We start from the raw sequence: 25,979 nt of genomic DNA, 5'->3' as shown, positions 1-25,979 counted from the left end.
AACAAGTTACTTACATCACTATTCAAAATTGGCATGTAAATATTTATTGGTATATCATTATTGATACTCTAGGGGTAATAACATTGTCATTATAGGATATAACGATAGTGACAGTAACCACTGGAGTATCGAGGATGGTTGATATAACGATAGTGACAGTATCCACTGGAGTATCGAGGATGGTTGAAATAGCGATAGTGACAGTAACCACTGGAGTATCGAGGATGGTTGATATAACGATAGTGACAGTATCCACTGGAGTATCGAGGATGGTTGATATAACGATAGTGACAGTATCCACTGGAGTATCGAGGATGGTTGATATAACGATAGTGACAGTAACCACTGGAGTATCGAGGATGGTTGAAATAGCGATAGTGACAGTAACCACTGGAGTATCGAGGATGGTTGATATAACGATAGTGACAGTATCCACTGGAGTATCGAGGATGGTTGAAATAGCGATAGTGACAGTAACCACTGGAGTATCGAGGATGGTTGATATAACGATAGTGACAGTAACCACTGGAGTATCGAGGATGGTTGATATAACGATAGTGACAGTATCCACTGGAGTATCGAGGATGGTTGAAATAACGATAGTGACAGTAACCACTGGAGTATCAAGGATGTCACTACACTTTCATACATAACAATAAATAAAGTTTTATAAGAAAAGTTTATCTTCTTATAGGCTTTTTATCAATATAAAGTACAACATATACTAGATGCAGATCAATCAGATTCGCATGTAAACATACTAGTAAATGATTATATTATAGAAATTACATAATAAACAAGGAGATATTGGATACATATACACTATCAATAACCTGTATGTGCCGAGTATAACAACGCAATTTGAAAATATCACAAAACATCTTCGATACTCCAAGGGTTACTATCACTGACGTGATATCCACCCCTGGAGTATAGAGAATTATCACAAAATAGAAATAGAATTATTATTTAATTTCAACCATTCATCAAGATAATTAGTTTTTACAAAATGATATTAATTTGATATGCGATCGGGTCGATAAAATCGCCCAGAACAAAAGGAATAACTTTTCTCACAAATCATTGCTTACAAAGAAGATTATTGTTTACATCGCTCTTTGTCTCCTTTACACCAGTGTTGATATTGAGGATCACAGCTTGGCTCTCTATCTAAGATCATAGAGTCTGTCTCCTTTACATCAGTGTTGATATTGAGGATCACAGCTTGGCTCTCTATCCGACATCATAGAGTCTGTAAAGAGAGAAAATAATGTCAGTCAATGTACAAAGTTATAAAGTACATATTATAAGTTTCCGTTTAAATATTCTGATATGCCTAATTTCATAATTTTTTGTGATTTTGTCATGTTAAGCTCTACTGGATATAATACATTAAATTATTGGAATTAAAGTTATGAGATGTGTATTCCAATGAAAGAAGCTTTATTTCATTGTTCATCGTTATAATTAATGCATGCAATATGATACGCATACAATTCTAGATTAATGATTGATAGACATTTCGATTCATATAATTGTTAAATTAAGTACTAGGTCTCGTTCTTTGCTAAGATTTTACATTATAAATTATAATATGTTACCTATATTCATTTAGGAGCCAATATTTCTGCAGCCATTTACACTGATTCCCCTCCGATAGTGGACATCAATCGGTATTCTCGAAGTCGCACGGATTAGAGAATCTTTCCTTAGGGTGTCTACATTTCCTCCTACAGAAGTCTCATGAGTGAGCGTATTGTTCATATGTTTGTTGCCGTCAATTGTTGAACTATCAGACATTCCATAACTAGGCGGCTCCTCCGGCCATCTTATTGCATTCTGGTTTATCGTTCTTTCGTCGACATCGGCTAAAAAAGACACAAGAAGTTTGATTTCATTTGCGTCTAGAGGAACATTCATAAAACATGTATTATTGACGGTGTTTGATCAATCTACCTTTGAGTCTGCTAAACTGTCACACGGCTATCAAAACTGACGTACGGATACAAATTTGGTATCACTATAAGAAAATATCTATTTATAATCCTTTGAATATTTAATTTAGACATATCCTAATATATGAGGGTTTTTGGTTATGTGAAAATATTTGAGAGACAAGTTGCACGATGCATTACACCAAGATTATTAGTGACAAGAAACGCCATATTCAATGACAAATACTCAAGTTCATTTGAAAGGTAATTTAAGTGAAGTCAGAAAATTTTCTAAATTTACCATTGCTTCGACGTGTTGTCAAATATTTGGCTGTATAATGTCTGCTTCTGCTATCGACAGTACGATTAGACTGTTCTTTGATGTGGTTCGACATTGTATCATTATTTAACTGCGCAAGAATTTCTTTCTGTGGGTGTACGGCCTGCCTCGTGTGTTCTGGAGAAGAAAAGGAGCCAACTTAAAATACCTATATGATGGCAACTATAGAAATTAACTTGCAATTTAATTAGTATTTGTATTTAAGATAATATTGAATTCTGTGCCCTTTACTTTTTTCATGGATGGTACGTACTCTTGACTCGGTTCTTTAAGAGGTATTTGTCAGTGAACTGGCGGCTCCTGTATGCCTTCGGCTTGGGTTGTGGTATGACTGATTTTAATCCAACTGCTGTTGCGGTTTCCTTGGGGCAAGTCGAACATGTGTTATCAGTAGGAGCTGTGGATATAGTACATGTAAATAACATTACTTAGTTAATGTGACAGAAACAGAACACATCTAGACAATCCATTACCTTTTATTTAGTCTTATCTACTTTGGTTTTAGCTCACAAATTCTAAAATTAAACCTAACAATACATTTTCGTGACGTTATTATCTATAATAATCCACTCAAACATGCAATTACATTATGATATAACGTGAGTATAACGTGATCGCCATATACTTTAGTACTACAACACAAAAAATATATAATCAATAAAACAACAGTTTGTTAAATAAAAATGAAAAAAGACACTACGCCCACACGTGTGTACAGTTACTTAAACACCGAAGCAATGTACCTTGGGTTTGACATCTGTTGAGGTACTTTGCTGTGAAATGTCTCTCCCTCTGTAATTTTCCTTCAGTGACCTTGGCAACACCATTGGACCGAGGTATTTCTCTATTCAACTGAGTTACCATGGTATCGCCGATAGACTTGAGTACTGATTTCCTATCCGAAGCAACCTTGACAGCATCGCTAGAAAGAGGTTTTTCTTCTTCCATCTGAGTAATCTTGACAACACCGTCGAACTGAGGAAATTCTATCTTCAGAGTATTCTTGTCATCACCATTAGACTGTGGTACTCTTTCCCTCCTCTGGGTACTCTTGATTGCATCGTTCGACTGATGTAGATTTTCATCAGCTGGAAACAACAACCCGAATGTAGAAAATGATTTCAAACTTCCAATATTGCAAGAAAACGTTGTTTTTTTTGTTGTTGTTGTAAATTGTTGATTTACATATATATTAGGACTTACAGATTTCCTCTTTTTTGGACAGGTACTTGGCTGTGAAATATTTATGCTTGTGTACAACGCAGGTTGTGTACTGAAGTAAGGGCTCGCTGGATTCAGATGTATTGTTTCCATACGACTGCTTGGCATCTAATATATCGAAGGAAAATGAACCAATTAAATAAAAATGTGTTATGACTGAGGGAAGGGGTGTGATGCTACTTCATTTGCGCGGAACAATTCCAGTGAAAATAAATCGTTTTAAAAAGAGCCAATAAAGAGAGAAAAACATATACGTAAAAAGACATGCTCCCATATCCATATGAAATCTAAATGAGATGCGGTATGATGGAACAGGAAGGGATATGGTGGGACGAGACTGTCTCGGGTAAAGCTATATGTCCCAATGTCATGGCGGGAGCATAACGAATGAGAAAATGTACCTTTTCTGTTGTCTTTCTGTTGCAAGAAATGTTGGTGGGAACCGTAATGACCGTGTTCAGGCGGAATCTGGACGTTGTCGGCCATTCTGGTGGGCTTTTTGAATTCCTGGAGAAGACCGGATTCTGTACCAGTTGTTGATAAACAAGAGCAATCCTGGTTGGTGGCACCTGCCCCGGAGTAGTTTCCCCGTTCTACACTGTTACGCCTTGGGGATCTATCCTGGCCCCTGCTGTTATTACTTTCGTTGAGATTAGTGTATGAATCCTCAGATGCGGCTCCTTTATCTTCCATCACAATCTGCATGAAATTTAACATCATCGCCGATTTCATGCTCTTTTCTGTAGTGAGTGCACAATCGGTTTCTTCTTCATCGTCAGGTACCAGTGTTGGAGCGTAGACTACATCTAGGTCGAAAATAAAGATTGATCAAGTAATCGCGAAAAAAGTGAAAACATGGAAAGCTGTACAAAAACAGGGAATTCATAGAGCCCATAATAAATAAAATACTTAAGAAGAAACAAATCTACAGCTTTTGCAATAGAAAAATGTTTCAATTTCTACACCATATACTCTTTCTGTTATAATATTTTCATATTAATTTTACCTTTGATACTCATGGTTGGCATTTGTAATAACTCGTTGTCGACCTTTGCCTGGTCTAAATATTCCTCACTAGCTATGGTATCTACCGAATCCACATCTCTTTGGTCACTCGGCGCACTTTCATCCGAAGAACTCTCAGAACTGTTATCCCGGAAGTCTGAGAGAAAAGTAAATCATACAATTTTATCGAACACATGAACAAGTATACGATATAAAACCTCCGGTTTGCCCGACTATCATAGGGAAAAAATATTCATATTAATATAAATATTTACCTCCAGACGAAATGCTATGATTCCTTCGTACAGATATATCCTCCCTCCTGTTGATACAAGGGAGACTGTCATCCTTGGACCTTGTGCTCGAGTCCTCATTGGTACCAACTTTATCTGTGGATAATGCAGTATCCCTGGATCGCCTGCTAGACCCCAAACCTCTGTCGGAATCTCGTTCACTGGGAGACCACATGCTGTTTCCATCATTGCTTAATGGCTCTTTCGCTTTCAATGTGCTTTGTACTTGCACCTCTTCATCTGAAGATGGTTCGTACGTGTAACCACGGAAGTCTGCAATGTATACATTGTATATATAGATTTAGAATTGAATGTCATCATAATTTTAACACCAATAGTTAGTCAATTATGGTTAACCACATCATTTATGCTTACATTATTTACATTTCTGAAACAACGTTAGCCGTTAGAGAATATTGAAAATCACATGCTGTAGCCGATTCCTGGTCCACGTTTGAAAAACATTTATTCGGATTAGACGTTGCCTTTCTACGTGTTATATCAGCCCTGTTTTTGGAATCAGGTGTATCTTCGTCAGTAGAACTCTCGAAACTATGACTTTGGAAATCTGTGAATTAACATACCATAAATTAAACGGTACAGTAAAACATGTTTATAACGAACACTCTTAGAAAAAAATCATGGTTGTAGAGTATTACTTTCAGTGTCCCACCAATGAGCCTATATGATGTTTGTCCTCCAGTGTTTTAATCTTGTTTATTAGTATATCTTTCCAGCAACGGAATCAAGTCCTTTCTTTCTTTATTGCAGGCGGAGTTGTAAACAATTATTTTAATATGATATATTTACTTACCTGCGTCAGAAGAAAGGCTGTAATCGTTCCGAAGTATACATTCGCCCTCGCTCAAACGGATGACTGAAGTGTTATCATTTTTGTCATCTGATGCCTTAACGTCTTCACATTCTCCTGATCTTGTTGATTTTGAATCTGAATGACGGCTTGACGGAGCTGCAGGATTGTTGTTTCTGGTTTGAGTGCAAGTCTCTGTAGCACATATATCTGAACAATTGAGATCCAAGTCGTAATCATCGTAATCCATATCGCTGAAGTCTGGCACCCTGTCTCCTATCTCACTCCTACCAAACATCATCTTGTGAACATTGGTTGTAACAGCGAATTCCTCTTTTTCTACTTTAAGTTGACTGCGTTCCTCCTCATCAGACGATGTCTCGTATTTGTGACCGTGGCAACCTTTAAATTGATATAATCTATCTAGAAAACATTGGGGCAATTTTGACCTTTTGACAGGTGTCATAAAAGGGCATTGTTATCTATGAATATTTAACGAAAATATTGTTTTTAAAGTTGCTAACTTCATTGAATGAAAGAATGGTTTTTATTGTACAACTGTCCTCACCCATATTGGTAGCGGCGGTACTGGACCTAGTTTCACGAACATCCCTTAACTTAAAACTTAAAATTCCACATTGTAAAGCATTGCAGAAGTTAAGGGGAAAATAAGGAGTCTTCCTTAAAATCTGTAATACTTTCCTTTTGATAACTTTAAGTTAAGGAATACCATAAAGTTTAGGAATGTTCGCGAATCTGGGCCCTGGAATCATTGTCATCCCTAGTAGTGATATGAGTTATCGTACCTGGTTCATGTTTTCTCTGGGGAGTGTCCACGACATCGCCACTAAAAGACATAACATCATTCATAATATCGAGTTCATCTTCATCATACACCACATCACAGTACCCAGCATTAGAAATTACGTCTGAGACGGGAGTCTTGCTGAGTCCACCCTGGCCATACATTAGATTGTGAATGTTTGAAGTACTAACCAACCCCTCTCTCTCTAACGCAGGGTGACCGCGGGCGCGTTCCTCTTCATCGGAAGAAGTATCGTACATGCAACTAGAGGAACCTGTAAAATCCCAAAGTGAGCATTAATGTTAAATGATGTTATTAAAGTTAACATTCTAAATACCAAAGTTAACGCGGTAGTGTTTTCATGATAAACATCACAAGATCCGACGAAGACATATATACATGTCATTGGTAGAAGCAATATTAGAATAATATCAGCTTTAAGATGTATCATCAACATCTTTGAAACATGTGCCAACCATAAATGTTACTACTCACGAAATATTTTTGAAAAATTCATACCACGACAGAAACAACCTACGAACACTTCATATGTATTTGTCATTCATGCATTCGTACTTCCGAAATAGATCACACTATCCCGCAAGTACCTGATTCTTGAAGTTGGTCATGCTTGGTTCCTGTTAGTGCATCTGAGGACATTATATCAGCCATTATATCCAATTCTTCGTCTTCATTGAAACCAATACTTTCGTTGTCACTATCCGAATACGAAAACTCAAACACTTCGCACAGAGAAACTCCTTCTTTTGTGTCAGTTTGAGATCCACCGATTTCATCATCTTCACCTTTTGCATCAGATTTATCGTCACTATCCCGGCCTGCAATGGTTGATTTAGACTTTATGGGGTCTTTGGGTAGTGTTATAGCTCCATATTGGCTTGGTGTGATGTCATTATACTTCGATTTACTTGATGCTGGACCTTGTTTAACATCACCTAAAGTTGACACCACAGTGGCCTTAGACAATACTGTCCCACCAGCATCGCAAGGATTCGGATCTGCTAGGAAACCATCTACAAACCGAAATCAAAATAAGACTCATATTCAGTTATTTGATTGATACTGACATACCACTAACGTTTGTCAAATGAACTCTTATTGTTGTTTTTCAATCGTTGAAAAATGATCATACATTACATATGTTTATAATGACGAGTTTTAAAGAAGACCAACCGTCGGAAGACTGTGCATCTTTTCTCGTACACTTTCTGCTGTTTTGGTTTTCCTCTGATCCGTATTCTCCATCACTATTCCCACTATTCCACTCTGCATCAGAATCAAAATCTTCTAACATATCCAGAATATCATCTTTAGAAGAAGCATTTTTCTCACATGACTGACAAACCGTTCGTTTTCCGTCTTCATTATTAATTACTGATTTATTTTCAGGTGGTTTCTCCTTCCTATCTAACACAGCGATATCTGTCGACTGTTTCTTCTTTTCAGACCAATATGTTGACATACCTGATAAATAACAAAACCAGCACTATTATTTCAATGGTGATATATAAAAACTTTCACAAACAGTTTAAGATACTTTCTGACACGTGCAAATTTGCAAATTTTAATTATGTGAGTTGGCTGGTCAAGTAATTATATTGAGTACTTCTGATAAAAACTACTCGACAAGTGGCCACTGTACATTTGAAAACACTGTAAACGAAAATAATACACATCTATGCCTACCAAATTCTTAAACGAAAGGACGTATTTTGTTTTAACAAAACCGGGTATATATTAGATAGATGTACTATTGAGCTTACCATCTAACAGAGTTTCTATGTCCCTTAGATCATCTGAATTATCGACGTCACTTTCCCGGCCTGCAGCGGGTGTAGACATAGAGTCTTGGGGTAGTGTTTTAGCTTCATAGCTACCTGGTGTACTGTTAATGTACTTAGATTCATTTGGTGCTGAACCTTGTTTCACTTTATCTAAAGTTGTCACCACAGTTGCCTTAATTGATACTTTACCATCAATATCGCAAAAAGATTTCAGATCTGTTAGGAAATCATCTACAAACAGAAATCAAAATACATTTAATACACATATTCAGTTTGAATCCTAATATACAATTATGATCTTTATATGATGGATATGATTTTTTTTCAAGTTTTGAAAAGTGATCATAGATTATATACTTCTAACTGGATTTTATTGTAAACCAACTTTCTTTCACGGCTACAAAATTTCACGATTTACATTTGAAAACAAGTTTGCGAAGATTAACATTTGCGGATTTAAAAATAGGAATGGAAATTCCTTTCAATATATATGGTATATATTACTAGTCTTACGCCCAACCGATCGAGCTAAAGAGAGGTTCTCCATAGTCGAGGGATTTCACCAGGAAAACATATATTTATAATGACGAGTTAAGAAGACCTACCGTCAGAAGACTGTGCATCCTTTTCCTTACACATTTTGTTTTGGTTTTCCTTTTCATTGCTATCGCTTCTATTCCAATCACCATCAGAAATGAAATCTTCTAAATTATCCAGCAAATCATCTTTAGACGAAGTCTGCTGGCGAAGATTGCATTTCCCGTCATCATTAGAAACAGGTAATTTATTGTCAGTTATTGACGTTACATATGGAACATTGGGCGAAGTTTCCTCCTTAACATCTCCGATGAATTTTTCCAAAACCTTTCTTTCACGAACACGTGATGTCGACGTTTCTGTGTCAAAGAACAACGATAAGACCAATTTATAAGTGGTTCAAACAAGATTATGGTATGAATGCAAACAACTATGTTTCCAAATATATACAATACTTTGTTATTTTGACATATTCGCGAAAATGTACACTCGCGATCAAGGACACTTACCGACAAATCATGCATTCCATTGGTATACCTTTTATGCAGCAATTCGCGAAACATTTGAATTTTCGCGTTCGCGAATTTCAGTGAAAATTTGTATCTCGTGAAAATAATGTGGTTTTACTGTATGCTCATAAAATAATGTGGTTTTACTGTATGCTCATAAAATAATGTGGTTTTACAGTATGCTCATAAAATAATGTGGTTTTACAGTATGCTCATAAAATAATGTGGTTTTACTGTATGCTCATAATATAATGTGGTTTTACTGTATGCTCATAAAATAATGTGGTTTTACAGTATGCTCATAAAATAATGTAGTTTTACAGTATGCTCATAAAATAATGTGCTTTTACAGTATGCTCATAAAATAATGTGGTTTTACTGTATGCTCATAAAATAATGTGGCTTTTACAGTATGCTCATAAAATAATGTGGTTTTACAGTATGCTCATAAAATAATGTGGTTTTACAGTATGCCCATAAAATAATGTAGTTTTATAGTATGCTCATAAAATAATGTGGTTTTACAGTATGCTCATAAAATAATGTGGTTTTACAGTATGCTCATAAAGTAATGTGGTTTTACTGTATGCTCATAAAATAATTTGGTTTTACAGTATGCTCATAAAAAATTGGTTTTACTGTATGCTCATAAAATAATGTGGTTTTACTGTATGCTCATAAAATAATGTGGTTTTACTGTATGCTCATAAAATAATGTGGTTTTACTGTATGCTCAAAAATAATGTGGTTTTACAGTATGCTCATAAATAATGTGGTTTTACAGTATGCTCATAAAATGTGTTTTACAGTATGCTCATAAAATAATGTTTTTACAGTATGCTCATAAAATAATGTGTTTTACGTATGCTCATAAAATAATGTGGTTTTACTGTATGCTCATAAAATAATGTGGCTTTTACAGTATGCTATAAAATAATGTGGTTTTACAGTATGCTCATAAAATAATGTGGTTTTACAGTATGCCCATAAAATAATGTAGTTTTATACTATGCTCATAAAATAATGTGGTTTTACAGTATGCTCATAAAATAATGTGGTTTTACAGTATGCTCATAAAGTAATGTGGTTTTACTGTATGCTCATAAAATAATTTGGTTTTACAGTATGCTCATAAAAAATGTGGTTTTACCGTATGCTCATAAAATAATGTGGTTTTACTGTATGCTCATAAAATAATGTGGTTTTACTGTATGCTCATAAAATAATGTGGTTTTACAGTATGCTCATAAAATAATGTGGTTTTACAGTATGCTCATAAAATAATATGGTTTTACAGTATGCCCATAAAATAATATTTAATTCGTATATATTTGATCTATTTTAAGGTCTATTTTTTCCATTGGACTTCTTAAACATAAAACGAATACTAGGAAGTGAATAATCTTGTTTTCGTTACAAAATGGTGGCAGGGATGGAAGCTGAACATGTATCGGTTGCCGCGGTTACTTGTGGAGCGATAGTTTGGGTCGAATTCTAGAACTTCGAAAGCTTGAACTTTGGTTGACCAGGGTTATCAATGTGCATAAACGTTGCCTTTTTGTAAATTGTTTTACTGTACACGAACAATTGTTTGTTACAATCCAAAACGACTTTATAACTATCTATGGATTTCACTTTTAAATGACGGATATGACGTACAATGCCCTCAGAGGACTTACCTTGTGACATTGAACTACTCCAATCTGAATCAGTATCTAGTTCAGCATCTAATAACTCATGCAATTCAGCTTTGATTTCTTCAATATCCTCGCGGACTGGTTCCTTGGCAGGTAGCATCTCATTCAGCATGGATGCTTTCTTCTCAATATTGGTGTCTAGCCGGCTTTTCTTATTTTCTTGCGATATTGGCATATCTAAACAAACAATAAATTCTTATATAAGCAGTGTAGAAAATGGATTTTTGACAGTCGCAGATATCAGTTTGATAAACAACAAACGATCGTATAAGCCAATCGACATTTTACATAAAATGGTCATTACATTGCAATATGATACCTTGTATACGTATCAGGATATATTAGACTTTAACGTTAACTCGATTCTTCACACATATCATATACCTTTTGAAGGAATATATTTATAATGACGAGTTAAGAAGAAGACCTACCGTCATAGGAATGTGCGTCTTTTCCCGTACACTTTCTGCTGTTTTGGTTTTCCTCTGATCCGTATTCTCCATCACTATTCCCACTATTCCAAGAATCATCAGAATCGATGTCTTCTAACATATTCAGCCAATCATCTTTAGAAGAAGCATTTTGCTCACGTGAATGAATAGTCGCTTGTTTTCCATCATCATTGTTACCAGACATTCACTGTCAGAAATCGAAATTACATTCGGAACAGCGAGCGATGTTTCCTCTTCAACATCTTCGATGAATTCTAATACCTCTGTTTCATGAGCACGTGATGTCGACGATTCTAAGATAGAATTACAATATAATACTGGGTACGAATTAGATATCGGGGTAAATATGAAATGAATTGAAATACAGTGTGCATATTTTGAGCATATCATGAGCACGTGATGTCGACGATTCTAAGATAGAATTACAATATAATACTGGGTACAAATTAGATATCGGGGTAAATATGAAATGAATTGAAATACAGTGTGCATATTTTGTCTATCTGTAATGGTTTATACTTTAAAAAATACGTCTTACTAGAAAGCAGTTGGTCGTGTTATCATTACCTAATGGTGTCGGTTCTCGCGGTTTCTTGAAGTCATCCTTGTATCATTATAATATTTACATACAGACGTACAGATAGCTTCGTGGGACTTACCTTGTGACGTTGAACTACAGGATTTCATTTCTTCATCCGATCCACTTTCCTCAGCAATACTCCAATCTGAATCAGTATCTAGTTCAGCATCTAATAAATCATGCAATTCAGCTTTGATTTCTTCAATATCCTCGCGGACTGGTTCCTTGGCAGATAACATTTCATTCAGCATGGATATTTTCTTCTCAATATTGGTGTCTACCGTTGTTCGCTGGCTTCCCTGATTTCCTTGTGATATGAGTGTATCTAAACAAAAAATAAAGTCCAGAATAAGTCGTGTAGAAAATGGATTTTATGTTATTTGTTTTACGTATACTGTATGGTGATTCCTGACAGTCAGTTTCTGATATCAATTCAACGTTCTAATGGTACAGCAAAAGATCGTATATCTTTATGTAATAGCCATTACATTGCAATCGCATACCTTGTTCATGTTTCAGGATATCAGAATTTAATCGATTTAAACTAATTTGTTACCTTTTAAAGGAGAAGAATCATTCCTTGTGACATCGTGAGTAGGCTTCTCATGTTCATTTATTTCCCAGTCGGAATCAGAATCTAGATTTTGTAGGACATCGAACTCGTCTTTTCCCCTATCTTTGTCACGTGAAAATTTGCCATTGAGACCATGGGAGGACTTTCCAGGATCACATATTCCCGATACCATGGAAACAGCAGATGCGTTGTTTTCACTTTCTATATCTTGGCTGGAGGTTTGGTTCAATTTTGTGTGAATATTTCTTATTAGTGATTGCTCAGGTTTGACTATTTTCTTACTCTCCACATCAAGTTCATCCAGTAGAGATCCGATATCACCACCCCAGTCTGGGTCAGACTCTTGTAAGTCTCCCTCTCCTGCAGTTTTATTGGGTATTACTTGTTTATCCTGCACATTACCAAGGCAACTTGAATCCAATTCTAAATGTGAATGGCCTTTGACAACATTAGATTCCAGTTTATGAATATGATATTCTGTCTGAATGCCTACAAAAAACATAAAGATTATTATTTATAAAGCAAAAAAGCATAGATTTACTCTAGGAGTTTAAAGAGATCTTTACAGGAAGCCATATCCGATAGCAATAAGATATATTATGAAACAGTATTTGGATAAGTGCCCGATATATGTTGCGAACATATGGAAACAAAATGATATCAAACACAAAATATTACTAAACAATTAAAAATTGAAAAAAACGCATACCTGTTTCTTTTTCAGCAGGTGTACTGCCAATATCAACATCGGAAGCATAATGTCCAGTTTCACCACCTGACAATCCCGTCCCTTCGGATGTAACTTTCGTCTTCCCAAACGGATTACCAATGGAGGCATCATCTGTATGTTTATCTGATTCCTCGCTGTTCCAGTCAGAAGCAGAATCTGATTTCTTTGTAGCGTCCAGCTCTACAACTTCTTCGTCGACTGCTTCCTCCCGCAGAAAGTTATTATTGATTACATGTCCAGATTTCCCAGGATCAAATGTAGTAGAACACAATTTCCGTTTCCAAGCTGTTTCCAATTGCGTCGTGACATGAGGACTAGCTACAGATCTCAAATGATTATCTCTTACTAATGGCAGATCACGTTTCACTATTTTCTTGCTCTCCATATCGAATTCATCGAGTAAAGAACCAACGTCACTGTCCCAATCAGACTCTGGTGAAAGGCCCTTTTCTATAATTTCAGTGATTACTGCTGGTTTTTCCAGGTCATTATCAAGATGAGTTGCTTCTGGTTGGGAAGTATAAGAGTTTGTCTGGCTTCCTAGAATAGAAATTGGGTACAATGATAAAATCGCATTAAATCTTGCTTTACTAGGACCAATAGTATGAAGTTTAGTAATAGAGGCATAAAGAGATGCCAGATATACCCGAAAATCTATAAGTGATAATGTAATGGTGAATTATTAAGAAATATAGCGATGTATGCATGTTTATCGAACAATAGTGAGAAAGAATAGTAATTCTAGTGAACATTGGATAAATTCCAGATTCCATCATTAAATATGTGATGTAGTACATATTGTAAAATCCTTATGAAGAACTTTGGCACCTCAAATTACATACTGATACCACAACCTACACTTACAATACCATGCCGTGCCTTGAAAATACGCAATTTCAAATGATTGAACCGTAATTTAACATGATGATGTACTTACTTCTGTTGGCATCATTTGTAGATTTCTCTGATTCGTCGCTAGACCAGTCGGAATCAGATTTCAGGTTATGAACCACATCCAACTCAACGCCCCCGCCAGATTTCTCATGTGAAGTTACTTTGAATCCGTGATCTCCAGGATACAAGATTCCATAAGCCATAGGAACAATAGGTGTCAAATTTCCCTTTGTTACATCAGATTCGGTAATATGCTTTGTATGGTTGTCACTAGTTGATAATGGATCAGGTTTAGTTGTTTTCTTGTTTTCTTTATCCAACTCATCAAGTAACGAACCGACATCACTGTCCCAATCTGAACCTGATCCCGGTGAGTGTCCATCATTTCCAATACGTTCATTGCCACCTGCAGTCAATAGTGAGTGTTCTGTTCCTTTTGTAACGTATGAGGGAAATGTCCTATCGTTTTCGCTATTACGTTGGTCGGTTTGGGTTTCTACAAAAGATTTTTAAAATAATAATGACTTGAACACAAGGGTGTCCATAACAAGACTAGTGTATTACTAAAAATAAATTGATATGAAGAAGTATAGTGAACAAGCAACATCATATTTCTGGATTTGTTAGTATAATAAATATTGCTGTTAATACTGTTGTTGTAGGAATACATATCCGTCTGTTCTTCAGGCATCTCACTTTTATTGCTATCATCAGAAAAACCTTTTCCACCCTTGACATATATAAATACTGTTTCTTCAGACGGAATGTTGTTCTTTTCGATGTCTTTATTACAGTCACCTGCTGACAGACATATTCCGTGACTCAAGGTTAGTGAGATCTCGTTATCTTAATCAGTGATGTTAAATATTGCATCGTTTGTTGTAATTATTAATCGAAATGACTTCTCGTATCGAAGAAACAATTTGATAGCAATTAATAACACTTGGAGCTATTAAAACTTTTACAGGGTTTATGAATAAAATATCTTTGAATTTATATTTCTATATTTCGTTTGCGAGCAATGCTCCTCAGACTCGTTACTATCACAGTCAGAATCAGAATTCGGATTCAGAACAACATCCATCTCAACTTCCCCGCCGGAAATTTCATGTGAAGTTACATGGAGCTTGAGTTCGGACTCGCCGTGATCCAAGGATTCTAATGTCATTGGAGGTGTCGCCTTATCCTGACTATCCCTGGTAACATCAGTTCTGGTGGTAGATGCTGGTGTTGTGTGGTTGTCACTTGCTTGTGATTTACCAAATTTAGCGGTACATTTACTGGCAGCATTTGTAGATCTCTCTGGTTCGTCACTATCCCAGTCAGAATCAGATTTCAGATTCTGAACAACATCCAACTCAACTTCCCCGCCTGTTTTCTCATGTGAAGTTACTTTGAATCTTTGGTCGGCCTCTCCAGGATCAAGGATATCTGAAGTCATAGGAACGATAGGTGTTGAGTTTCCTTTCGGTATATCAGATTCGGCAAAAGGAGCTGTCTTTGTATGGTTGTCACTAGTTGATAATGGATCTGGTTTAGTTGTTTTCTTGTTTTCTTCATCCAACTCATCAAGTAACGACCCGCAATCACTGTCCCAATCTGAACCTGATCCCGATGAGTGTCCTTCATTTTCTCTAGGTTCATCGCCACCTGTAGTAAATGGTGAGTGTGGTTGTTCTGTTCCTTTTGCAACGTATGAGGGAATTGTCTTATCACTTTCGCTATTACGTTGGTCTGTTCGGGTTTCTACAAAAGATTGTTAATGTAATAATGACTTGAACAGAAGGGAATCCGTAACAAGACTAGTGTAATACTCTAATAAATCCATATAGCCGTCTAGTGAACACATAAGCAAGATAATATTCTGGATATAACTGTATGTTAAACAATGCCGTACTTAGAAAAAAGATAATAATGATATTAAGCATTTTATTGATGTAGGAACACATACCCGTCTGTGTTTCAGGCATCTTACTTTGAATACCATAATCGGACGGAATGTTATTTTTTTCAATGTTGTCGACACTTTCACCTGGAGATAGAGAAACATATTTCATGACGAAGGGTTGTGAGGTAACGTTATGTTGTATAATATCTCTTAGCATGACCACCTGAAGACAATGATCAACGTGGTTATTCTCATGATTTTGCAAGGTACGAGACAGCTTTTGTATCCTTTTTAATTTTCTGGAAGGTCTGCCTAGTTTTCTACTAAAGATTGAGACAGATAATGCCAAGTCTACATAATTACGTTTGAATGGAAACAGAATCCCAATTATAAATAATGTATAATGGTACATGGTGACTCGGCTATTGCCAGAACAAATCCATATGAATCAGTATTGTGTAAAAACAAGCATAATCGTATAATTTGATATAATATGCCTTGTATGTAAAACAATATTTAGATAGTCATGCTGCTACATATTAATTGTTGCGGGATCACATACCCGTATGTGTTTCGTGTGTCTCACTTTTAATACCATAATCGGAAAACCCTTTTCCATCATTGACATACACAGATTCTGTTCCTTCAGACGGAATGTTATTCTTTTCAATGTTTTTGGTACTAGCAACTGCAGACAAAAACATCAATTGTAATTTCAGGTTGATAACATAACTTTCTCTGATGTGAACTGAACAAATGAATTAATCTCGGTAAATTCAAAGTCTTTACTGAATAATTAATGTGGTAGCAATTATAACCAAGTTTCCATTAATAGCGTTTTGAATAAAGAGACGGACTATCAATCAAAATATGTCTATGTTTCATTTGTGTGTATAATTACCTTTGGTGATATTATCTATATGCTCCTTAGACTCATCACTATCCCAGTCAGAATCAGAATTCGGATTCAAAACAACATCCAACTCGACGTCCCCGTCAGATTTCTCATGTGAAGTTACGTTGAATCCGTGGTCAGACTCTCCAGGATCAAGGATGTCTGAAGTCATAGAAACGATAGGTGTCGAGTTTCCTTTCGGTATATCAGATTCGGCAATAGGAGCTGGCTTTGAATGCTTGTCACTGGTTGACAATGGATCGGGTATAGTTGTTTTCTCCTTTTCTTCATCCAACTCATCAAGTAACGACCCGACATCACTGTCCCAATCTGAATCCGATGCTGGTGAATATCCTTCTTTTTCACTGTGTTTCCCCTGTATATCCTGATCGTTAGCATGGCCACCCGAAGACAATTGTGGTTGTTCTGATCACTTTGCAAAGTACGAGACAACATTTGTATCTTTTTTTTTTGTATTTTTCGATTTAATGAAGGCCTATTTAGTTTTCTACTAAAGATTGAGACAGATAATGACAAGTCTACATAATCACGTTTTATTCGGAACAGAATCTCAATTATATATAAATATTGTTTACATGGTGACTCGGCTATTGCCAGAATAAATCCATATGAATCAGTATTGTGTACAAATAAGCATAATCGTATAACTTGATATAATAGGCCTAGCATGTAAAACAATATTTAGATGGTCATGCTGCTACATATTAATTGTTGTAAAAATACATAGCCGTCCATGTTTCAAGTGTCTCACTTTTACTATCATCGTTGAAAAAATCCATTTCATTCTTGACATCCGCGGATCCTCTTCCTTCAGACGGAATGTTCTTCTTTTCAATGTTTTCACCTGGGGACAAAGACATATTTCATGCCGACGGGTTTATGATATCACATTTTTTAACCAGTAAGGTTAAATATTACATAACCTGTTGTACAGAATAATAAAATGTGATAACCATTAATTATGTCTGTAGTTACACACTTTTTCTATGAATCAATGCCTTAACATATATATAGCTTCTGCGTTATAATTACCTTTGGTGACATTATCTGGGTGTTCCTCAGACTCGTCGCTATCCAAGTCGGAATCAGAATTCAGGTTCTGAACAACATCCAACTCTTTCCTGCTTGCCTTGTCCTCTGGTGATATGAGTACGTGACAAGACTCTCCAGGATCAGTAATCTCAGTCACTACAGGAAGGGTAGGTCCTGGGTCATCTTTTGTAACATCGTGGTCGGCTATAGGTGTAGATTCTGTGTGAGTGTCCCCTGCTAATGATAGATCAGGTTGAAGTTTTTCTGTATTTTCCTTAACGGGTTCTTCAAGTAAAGAACCGACGTCGCTATCCCAGTCTGAGTCAGATCCTGGTGAGTGTTCTTTTTTCAAATCAACATCGGTAACCGCACATGTTTCATAAGCAACCACGTCTTCATTCAATGCTGGATGTGGATTTCCTTCATCTTCAGTATATTTGTTGACGACGGTATTCGTACAGATGTTCGGATCATCTACCAAATCTTGAATAAATGATGAAATAATAATAGAAATGCGTTAAAAAAGAATTAGAAGTTTGTAAATATCTTTTCTATGTTTTAGTTTCTCCCTTCTTCCATCTCAAGACAGAAATTAATTTACCATCATCAAACTTGTGATATATCGGTATATACTTAATACAATGTGATGACCTATTTCAGATTGTTCTTTTACCGTTGTAAATCTTATTATAATAATTATACTAACCATTATTGACACCAGTGGATGGTTTCTCAGATTCATCATTATCCCAATCGGAATCAAAATCCAGATTCCTCTCGGCTGGTTTATCACTAGAGTCATTGATATCAGACAATTTCCCGCCTTCACCGTTATCACACTCAGCAGCATGAATGCTTGATTTCTGGGATTCATCACTATCCCAGTCAGACTCAGCATTTGATTTCCGGACTATGCTTAGCTCAACTTCTTTCAGTGCAGGGTTATTCTGCGAAAATGTTGGCTTTTCTTCAGTGATATCTTGGGCGGCCGATTCCGACGATTCTGTGTGATTGTTCACTGCTGATGACAGCTTTATTGCATTTTTCTCCTCAAACAACAACCCGGTGTCGCTGTCCCAATGTGAATTCGAACCACCTGGTGAATAAATTTCGTAAGCAACAGCGTATGTCTTTTTACCAGTCAAGGCTAATTCTGGAATTCCTTCATTTTGGAGAAAAATGCCCGTTTTGGGATTCTGACAGGAATTTCGTTTCCCTACAAAATTATGTATACATTACTGTTACAATGCGATTCAATACGTGATACACAAATAAGAACTTGATCACGTGTATGTGTTAGATTTGATGTAGAATTAAGACAAAAGTCGTTCACTTATCGGATCTGTGTCATTAAGGTATGTGCTTCAGCGCCCATGTCACATAAAAATGATGTTTCTATCAGTATTAGCCATATGCAAAGCTTTATTTTAGTGCGAAGCGTGAAGATAAAACAATGAACGTAACTGATATAGTTGATAATCTAACTTTAAAACATTTTGAACGCAGTTGTATTATCAGTTTCTTTATATGTGTTTCTCAGTCCTGTGCGATCTGTCCTCATCACCAGGAAGTGTCAAAACTATCTGTCACATTAACTGAATCACCCATATCAGTCGTCGAATACACAATGTAACTTTGGAACAGTCATTTTGTTAAAACTAATACATATACTAGTGTGCATATGGATTCATCCATAAATCACTACTCTATCTTATATTGGCAATTAATAGAATATACCTTCTGATTTGGAGACTTCATTCAACGAAATCTCGGAGTTATCGCTATCCCAGTCCGACCCAGACGCCAGTACAAGATCCAAGACATTATCTTCAACCGTCGGTTTCCCTGGTGATGATGTAATGTCACGTTCTTTATCAGGGCGTTTGTAACGGGGATTCTTCTTCACTGGCTTAGCGACGAATGTTGTGTTTTCTTCAGTGACGTCAGACTTTGACGATGATTCCCATCTTTTGTGGTTTTCATGGAGCTGTAGGATATCTTTAAAACATAGAAATCACAAAATTATGATTTATGATTAAACGTTTTAACAGGAGATCAATTTATCTGATTGATCCTGAGGTTATCTAAGGTCTGCCGTCTAGTATGTTTCTGATAATCTTTATCCCAATAAATCTCGAAACGTTTTACACACAAAGGTAACTGCAGTGTAACTTTACGTTCACCTAAAAATTATGTCTACCTCGCTGTTACGGAGATTTTTTTTCAATTCACTATGTGTTTTCAACATACATGGATCTTTGAATTTATTGTTTCGTTGTTACGACCACCTCACTATTTCGTATTACGACCAGTTTGGATAGTCCCATGACCACATTAACATTGATCTAGGCGTCAATCTGTACCTTTTACATCCTTTGTTAGAGTTGTCTTCCCCTCCTGGCCCTCGTCGTCGCCACTGTCCCAGTCAGAATAGGCGGACCTTTTCTCCACTACTGTTTTGCCGTTTGTTGTCATACCTGGGAGATTATCTTCTTGGTCTGATCCTTCTTTTTCGCCAGCTTTTATCTTATTTTCTAAAAATAAAAAAAAGCAATGTATGCATCCTTAATGAAACTTTGTTTTGATTAATTTAAATATATTTGTTTTAGACATAGTTAGTGCTCTATAAAATAAAAGCAATGTGCTTTTCAAATATGTTGTGTGAATAACGTGTTTTGGAGTTAGCTATAACAGTAATCTAAAATTAGACTAGTTATATTTTGCATGGCTATCTTAAACATTTCCAATAGCACTAATGCGAGTCCAGTTCTATAAATGCTCTGCGTACCAACTGCTGCGGTGGATGGTTTCTTTTCGTCACTCCAATCAATACACGAACTGTCAGAATCTGAGACATAAAACCTGGATACGGGAGTCATCTCAACATCAGCTGCTGGGAAACTGTGATCTGTCTCAGGAAACCCCAAGTTAGAGCTGTTCTCTTGAAATGTAAGTGGGAATCCGACTGGATCTAGTGAAGCATATATTCTTAATTATCAGAACAGGACATCACACACAGTCTCCTTTTAAATTATGCCTACTCACTATAATGCATATAACTAAAAAAAAGAAATGATAACGGATGGTTACTACATGTACAACTATTATGTAGCGTCATACTGTTTTGTTATTCCATTAGTGTGAATAGGACTTTTTAAAGCATATTACTGAAACATAAACACAGAATAATATAATCCTTAAATTTTCTTATACATGTGCGATATTTGCGAGGTAGAAAATGTCATTTAGATCAAAGAAAAGTTTGGACAATATTCCTTATAAAATATTACATGGCCATAAGAACAAACATAGTAAGTTATGTAGCTTTCATAGTGATACCCTTTATTTCATTTATCTGCCGTGTGTCGCTCATTTCCTTATAATTTCCCCAGCACTGTGATTTGTCTTTTGCTAAAATAAAACAAGTTCATGTAAAAAAATGTATTTACATGTAGTTACAATTATTGTTAACAAATACATGGAGATGGTGTAGATTACACACAGTATTCCTGGGACCAGATGAAGTGTTTAAAGATTACAATCGTCAGTTATACGCTACTGATAGTAACCTACCTAGTTATTGACAAAGTGATGAAATAAATGAAAAGATCATGTAAAATGCTACAGTGTTTAATCATAACATACCTTTTCCGGATATCTGTGTTTCTTTGTAATTTGTTGCATGGAAATCTGGTTCCTCGTCTGTTAAAGACACACTGACCGAATCTTCATCTGTTTCAGATTCAACGACAAAGTCCAAAACGGGAGTGATCTCCGGATGCTCTTCCACCGCTTTGTCATTACCATCAGTATCAACGGCCAATTTACTCACTGCATTTTTCTCCGTTACAGAAGTGATGCCCAACTGAGAGGTAAGACTAACAGTCGGGTGTTCATCTATCTCCTCATCTGATACAGAATCTAGCGCAAAGTCCAGCACAGGAGTAAATGTTGGCCTTTCGTCCGTTTCTTCTTCTGTTGTGGAATCTGTAGACATGTCGCCCTCTTGAATGATCAACGAAGTGTCATTTTCTTTCGTAACGGAATATTGTTCAAAGCCATAGACTGGGGTGATGGTCGCAGGGTCCACTGTTAGCTCGACTGTTGCTGACGCGACACTACATTCATCAACTCCAATATGTGAAGTAGAGTCGTTGTCCTCGACTTTAGTATCCGTGATTTTACCATCACGTACTTCTGTATCCAGTGTGCGGTATTTCTTCTCTTCGTTGTGATCAACCTGTTCCATGTTACCGTCAAACACTTGACCACATTGACCTTCGCGTTTAAGCACTAAAATGAAGTGGGTGGTACTTGCTCCATTGTTGAGTTTATTGTGACATTGCTCAACAGTAGTAACAAGTTCGGTTTCTTCATCATAAACCCTGATGACAGGTACGGAACGCTCCAAGTTAGCCTTTGGTAAAGAAACTGCATCCTCATTACAAAACTGCACGGACAACAGTTGACTATCTGACGTATCAATAGCCGCAGTATTCTTGTCATATCCCAGTGTGGAAGACACATTATTGGGTTGGCTATCGTCCGACAGCCTGCTTCCCTCCGGCGTACGTGGTAGCTTAAGTTTGAAAGGTATCTTTATTTCTATTTCTTGGTTTGTGCATTGTTGGGCGTCTTTCGGTCGGTCTGCTAAATCTGTTATAAAAACAACATGGATTCATTATTATCGAAATTAATGCTTGATTATGTAGTATCTCTTACACATACATTAAAAAATGTCCCATGCATGCTAATAGTATGACGGATAGAAAATGTTTAACGGGTATTGGGGAATCCTGGAAATAAATTTTAGTCTCACATTGTCTCTTTTATGAATGTTTACTCGTCCACTCGTTTTCTACCGAATATCTACTGACATAATACATGTAGTTATGTGCTCTGTCATGTGGTACGCGTTTATGAACAATCAATGTTTTTCCCCCTTTTCCATCTTAAAACGCCTTTTGATCGCCAATCTATATTGCAATTAACCGTTTAACGCCATGTAATATAGTTATAACTAATATATACCTCTTTTTGTGAAGTACTCACCGGGCGCAAAACACTTGTCAGCAAACGGGTTAGGTAGTGGATCTAACGCCTTCATTTTATGTGGTTCGTTTTGCAGTATGTTTGGAACCGTATTTCTTGGCTCGGTCAAATCGTGATTTTCTGCCACCTGCCGTCCTTGTAATCCCATTTCAGCTACTGTGTTATTTCTTGGAATATCTTCAGCAACATCGTATCCAATAATAGTACCTGACACGCTACGTGTCGGTCGTAGTATGAGCAGCATACAATCGTTATCAGCTTGGTCACGGGAAGAGTTAGTATTGGTGTCCTCGGACTCTGACTGCCTTTCTTCTTTTAACCACACTTTGGGTTTTCTGATTGGCTCGTCGATGTGTTGAAAGTTCCTAGATGCGTAGTTCCTCGGCTGATCGTGTTTCGCTGTATGTTTGTCGGTATAATCCGAGCGATAAGTATCTATTGAACTGACCTTACTGTGGAAGTTGTGTTGTTTGGACTCGCGTTCAGGTTGCCTTTCCTCTACATTTCCCTTCGACTGAATGATGTGTTGATCCTGCTGTATTGGTAAATTTGTGTATGGTTGAGAACCATGTTCGTGTGACAAAGATATTCGTTTGTCATCAGGCGAATGGTTTCGGTTTCCCCTGGAGATTTCATGTCTGAGGCGTTCTTTAGAATTGTGATATTCTGCAACTATTCTCTTTGCCTCCGCTTCAAAATCGCGCTCATGCCCAACATGGCCAGACGTTGCAGTAGGAATGCTGCTTTCTCTGATATAGGTAACCGTATGTCTCTTGCTTTTCTTCGTGGTTTCTTTGGTAGGGTAAAAATCTGAACCAGCAATACCTCCACATGAGATATGAGAAACTGTGTGTTGGTGAAATGCTGTCGTAGTTTCTCTATACTGGTGACGTTTGGGCCGACAGTGCTTTCTAATGACCTTTTTTACATTTGCTTCCAATTTGTCAATTCGATCAAATATATCTTGAGTTGAAATCCCATCCCCAAGTTTCTCATGATCGAGAGGTTCTAAGTATCTCTTTCGTGGCGGTATGCCGTTGTACTCTTTAGCATCAGTGCTGGTGAACAAGATGCCAGCGTCCACTTGTGTCTTTGTACTGGTTACATCTGCAGTTTCCTTTCGGTTTGGATTGCTGGTGGAAAGTTTCATATTCAACAAACGAAGGCTATTGAGTTTATCAAGAATATCCCCTTCATGGCTGCTGATGTCTTCCTTTATGTTGCCAGATTGCAGTTCAATTTTAGCATTTTCTTGCCTTAAACGGTTGATCTCGTGAATGATTTCTTCCGTTTTGTTATATCTGAACCCCTGTGAAAATATCAATCATGATCAATACTAACAGGACATTTATAATATTTTAACAGAGTGTATATGACATGTGTCTCTATGCCGTAGAATATGACGTTATCTTAAAATTGAGAATCTAAGATGTGGGTGGTTATAAATGAGTTGTATGATGATCGGGTATAGCCATTCTGTAAATATTGATACTAAAACATCCACTTTTGTCCTCCATTAACAACATGTTGAAGATGTAAAGGCAATAATAGAAAACAAAATAAATTTATATAAACATATCACTGCCTCCGCAAAGGATCGAACTCGGGACCTCTGGATTACAATTACTAGTCTATATTCACTAGTACTAGTAAACTAGTAAGGTTATAGAATGTTTAGGGGCGGGGTCAGATTATGCAGGGGCTGGTACCACAAGGTGACAAAGATACCCCCGAATTATCCCAATAAAAAGCATGCGCAATTACCATATTCATTATTTGATAGGATTTTTGTACTTAATCGCTATCATTTAGAGGAATCGGTAGGAAACTTAAGCAAAACAAAACTAAATCAAGCAGTGTTTTGCTATTAATGGAATGTAACTCACCCGATAGACATGAGAACTGGTCGGTTCTCTGTACCTTAGTCCTACCGGACTTGACCGGTACACGCAAGGATTCGGATAGTCACTTGAGTAGTACCCAGCATGGATATCTGTAAGTAACAACACACGCTGGTCTTACACATACATGTGTATCTCTGAATTTATGTCGTAAAACTGTATTGTATAAAGCGTGGTCTACTGTTGTTCATAAGCATATATCTAGAAAATCTAAGAGCCTGTTTTATGAGTTTAAGCGCCAATTACATGATAAAAATATGATTATTTATGTAAAGTACTTACCCATGCCTCGTGATGCTGTAATTTGAGTAAAGATGAAAATTCTTGGTGTCTTTAAACGTTAAGATATATCTCGTTGAAAACTCCCGCTCAATAAAGTCGACAGAAGTTATCGTTATGACGTGGTCATGTGATTAACAACAAGACCACGTGGTAACGTGGCATTGTTTGCATTGTCTAGATCACGTGACTTAAAAATGTTGGAAACGCGCCAAATCTAACATGAAAGTTGAAATTGAGGGAAGTTGAGCGGTGGTGGTGTCGTAGTGCAGCGGAAGGACATAATAATTTTAATTAGAATGTGGATGGATTATTTGCGAGAATTTGACGCATTTATTTTTGTATTTCAAGTGTTTAATTTGTACAGAAACATATATCTATATCTTAGGAACGTATGCACTGTGTACTTACGTATTTTCACCTTTAATAATGGACAATTTACATGTAATTGTTTTCCAATTTTTTTTTACACCATGAGTAATTTACTAGCTATTTTTAGTGTAATGTATATAGTAATCAAACGGAAAAGAAAAATTGTGACTAGGGTTTTGTGAGCCTATAATTTTGCCCATTTCCAATAGAAACCATCCTCGATACTCCAGGGGTTCCGATCACTTACGATCTCTACACCCCTTGACTATCTCATAGTAAAATTGAAGGCAGTTTAGCGGAAAACATTTTATCAATCACAGACCAGCAAAGATTTCCTTTGAAGATTACAGAG

General features: G+C 36.6%; 4 protein-coding genes across 5 annotated transcripts; all 4 read right to left on the bottom strand.

Moving 5' to 3' along the window:
- Positions 1–93: 93 nt before the first annotated feature.
- LOC138316098 (dentin sialophosphoprotein-like) lies at positions 94–12,192 on the bottom strand. 2 transcript variants are annotated; one of them, XM_069257599.1, is made up of 18 exons: positions 12,069–12,192; positions 11,389–11,702; positions 10,940–11,134; positions 8,820–9,110; positions 8,194–8,445; positions 7,604–7,894; positions 7,018–7,443; positions 6,411–6,683; positions 5,608–6,006; positions 4,776–5,066; positions 4,502–4,657; positions 3,897–4,301; positions 3,478–3,603; positions 3,018–3,362; positions 2,528–2,671; positions 2,236–2,391; positions 1,602–1,868; positions 94–1,252 (listed from the first exon to the last, which is right to left on the bottom strand). In XM_069257599.1, exons 2-17 carry the CDS (start codon positions 11,591–11,593, stop codon positions 1,612–1,614), a joined length of 4,212 nt encoding a protein of 1,403 aa, XP_069113700.1. In that variant the 5' UTR covers positions 11,594–11,702; positions 12,069–12,192; the 3' UTR covers positions 94–1,252; positions 1,602–1,611. The 2 variants fall into 2 exon arrangements, with proteins under 2 accessions (XP_069113700.1, XP_069113701.1); XM_069257600.1 differs by lacking the exon at positions 3,478–3,603.
- A 2,965-nt stretch (positions 12,193–15,157) lies between these two features.
- Positions 15,158–17,370, bottom strand: LOC138316756 (uncharacterized). The gene is made up of 3 exons (XM_069258415.1): positions 16,977–17,370; positions 16,139–16,219; positions 15,158–15,933 (listed from the first exon to the last, which is right to left on the bottom strand). Exons 1-3 carry the CDS (start codon positions 17,140–17,142, stop codon positions 15,158–15,160), a joined length of 1,023 nt encoding a protein of 340 aa, XP_069114516.1. The 5' UTR covers positions 17,143–17,370.
- A 16-nt stretch (positions 17,371–17,386) lies between these two features.
- Positions 17,387–21,110, bottom strand: LOC138317041 (clumping factor A-like). Its single transcript, XM_069258667.1, has 6 exons — positions 20,812–21,110; positions 20,387–20,557; positions 19,761–20,021; positions 18,730–19,239; positions 18,024–18,506; positions 17,387–17,835 (listed from the first exon to the last, which is right to left on the bottom strand). The coding sequence occupies exons 1-6, from the start codon at positions 20,900–20,902 to the stop codon at positions 17,696–17,698; spliced, it is 1,656 nt and encodes a 551-aa protein (XP_069114768.1). The 5' UTR covers positions 20,903–21,110; the 3' UTR covers positions 17,387–17,695.
- Positions 21,111–21,339: 229 nt separating this feature from the next.
- LOC138316755 (uncharacterized) lies at positions 21,340–25,384 on the bottom strand. The gene is made up of 5 exons (XM_069258414.1): positions 25,259–25,384; positions 24,962–25,068; positions 23,076–24,384; positions 21,669–22,679; positions 21,340–21,434 (listed from the first exon to the last, which is right to left on the bottom strand). The coding sequence occupies exons 1-5, from the start codon at positions 25,260–25,262 to the stop codon at positions 21,340–21,342; spliced, it is 2,526 nt and encodes an 841-aa protein (XP_069114515.1). The 5' UTR covers positions 25,263–25,384.
- Between the last annotated feature and the right edge of the window lie 595 nt (positions 25,385–25,979).

The sequence above is a fragment of the Argopecten irradians genome, chromosome 2 (assembly GCF_041381155.1).
Source record: "Argopecten irradians isolate NY chromosome 2, Ai_NY, whole genome shotgun sequence".
NCBI lineage: Eukaryota > Metazoa > Mollusca > Bivalvia > Pectinida > Pectinidae > Argopecten > Argopecten irradians.
This window is presented reverse-complemented; position numbering and strand designations above follow the sequence as displayed.

Bases quoted from the DNA above. Each gene is read 5' to 3' on its own strand.
- LOC138316098 (XM_069257599.1), bottom strand. From the start codon at position 11,593: ATGTCTGGTAACAATGATGATGGAAAACAAGCGACTATTCATTCACGT. The intron at 9,111-10,939 runs GTAAGTCCTCTG...TCTTTGACACAG, and splicing joins GAGTAGTTCAATGTCACAAG to AAACGTCGACATCACGTGTT. The intron at 7,895-8,193 runs GTAAGCTCAATA...GTTATTTATCAG, and splicing joins CATAGAAACTCTGTTAGATG to GTATGTCAACATATTGGTCT.
- LOC138316756 (XM_069258415.1), bottom strand. From the start codon at position 17,142: ATGACTTCAGACATCCTTGATCCTGGAGAGTCTGACCACGGATTCAAC. The intron at 16,220-16,976 runs GTAATTATACAC...CTCTATCTCCAG, and splicing joins TATAGATAATATCACCAAAG to GTGAAAGTGTCGACAACATT. The intron at 15,934-16,138 runs GTATGTGTTCCT...AATCTTTTGTAG, and splicing joins GATGCCTGAAACACAGACGG to AAACCCGAACAGACCAACGT.
- LOC138316755 (XM_069258414.1), bottom strand. The intron at 22,680-23,075 runs GTGAGTACTTCA...TTTTTATAACAG, and splicing joins TGACAAGTGTTTTGCGCCCG to ATTTAGCAGACCGACCGAAA. The intron at 21,435-21,668 runs GTATGTTATGAT...GTTTTATTTTAG, and splicing joins AACACAGATATCCGGAAAAG to CAAAAGACAAATCACAGTGC.
- LOC138317041 (XM_069258667.1), bottom strand. From the start codon at position 20,902: ATGACTCCCGTATCCAGGTTTTATGTCTCAGATTCTGACAGTTCGTGT. The intron at 20,558-20,811 runs GTACGCAGAGCA...TTTTATTTTTAG, and splicing joins ACCATCCACCGCAGCAGTTG to AAAATAAGATAAAAGCTGGC. The intron at 20,022-20,386 runs GTACAGATTGAC...TATGTTTTAAAG, and splicing joins TCTAACAAAGGATGTAAAAG to ATATCCTACAGCTCCATGAA.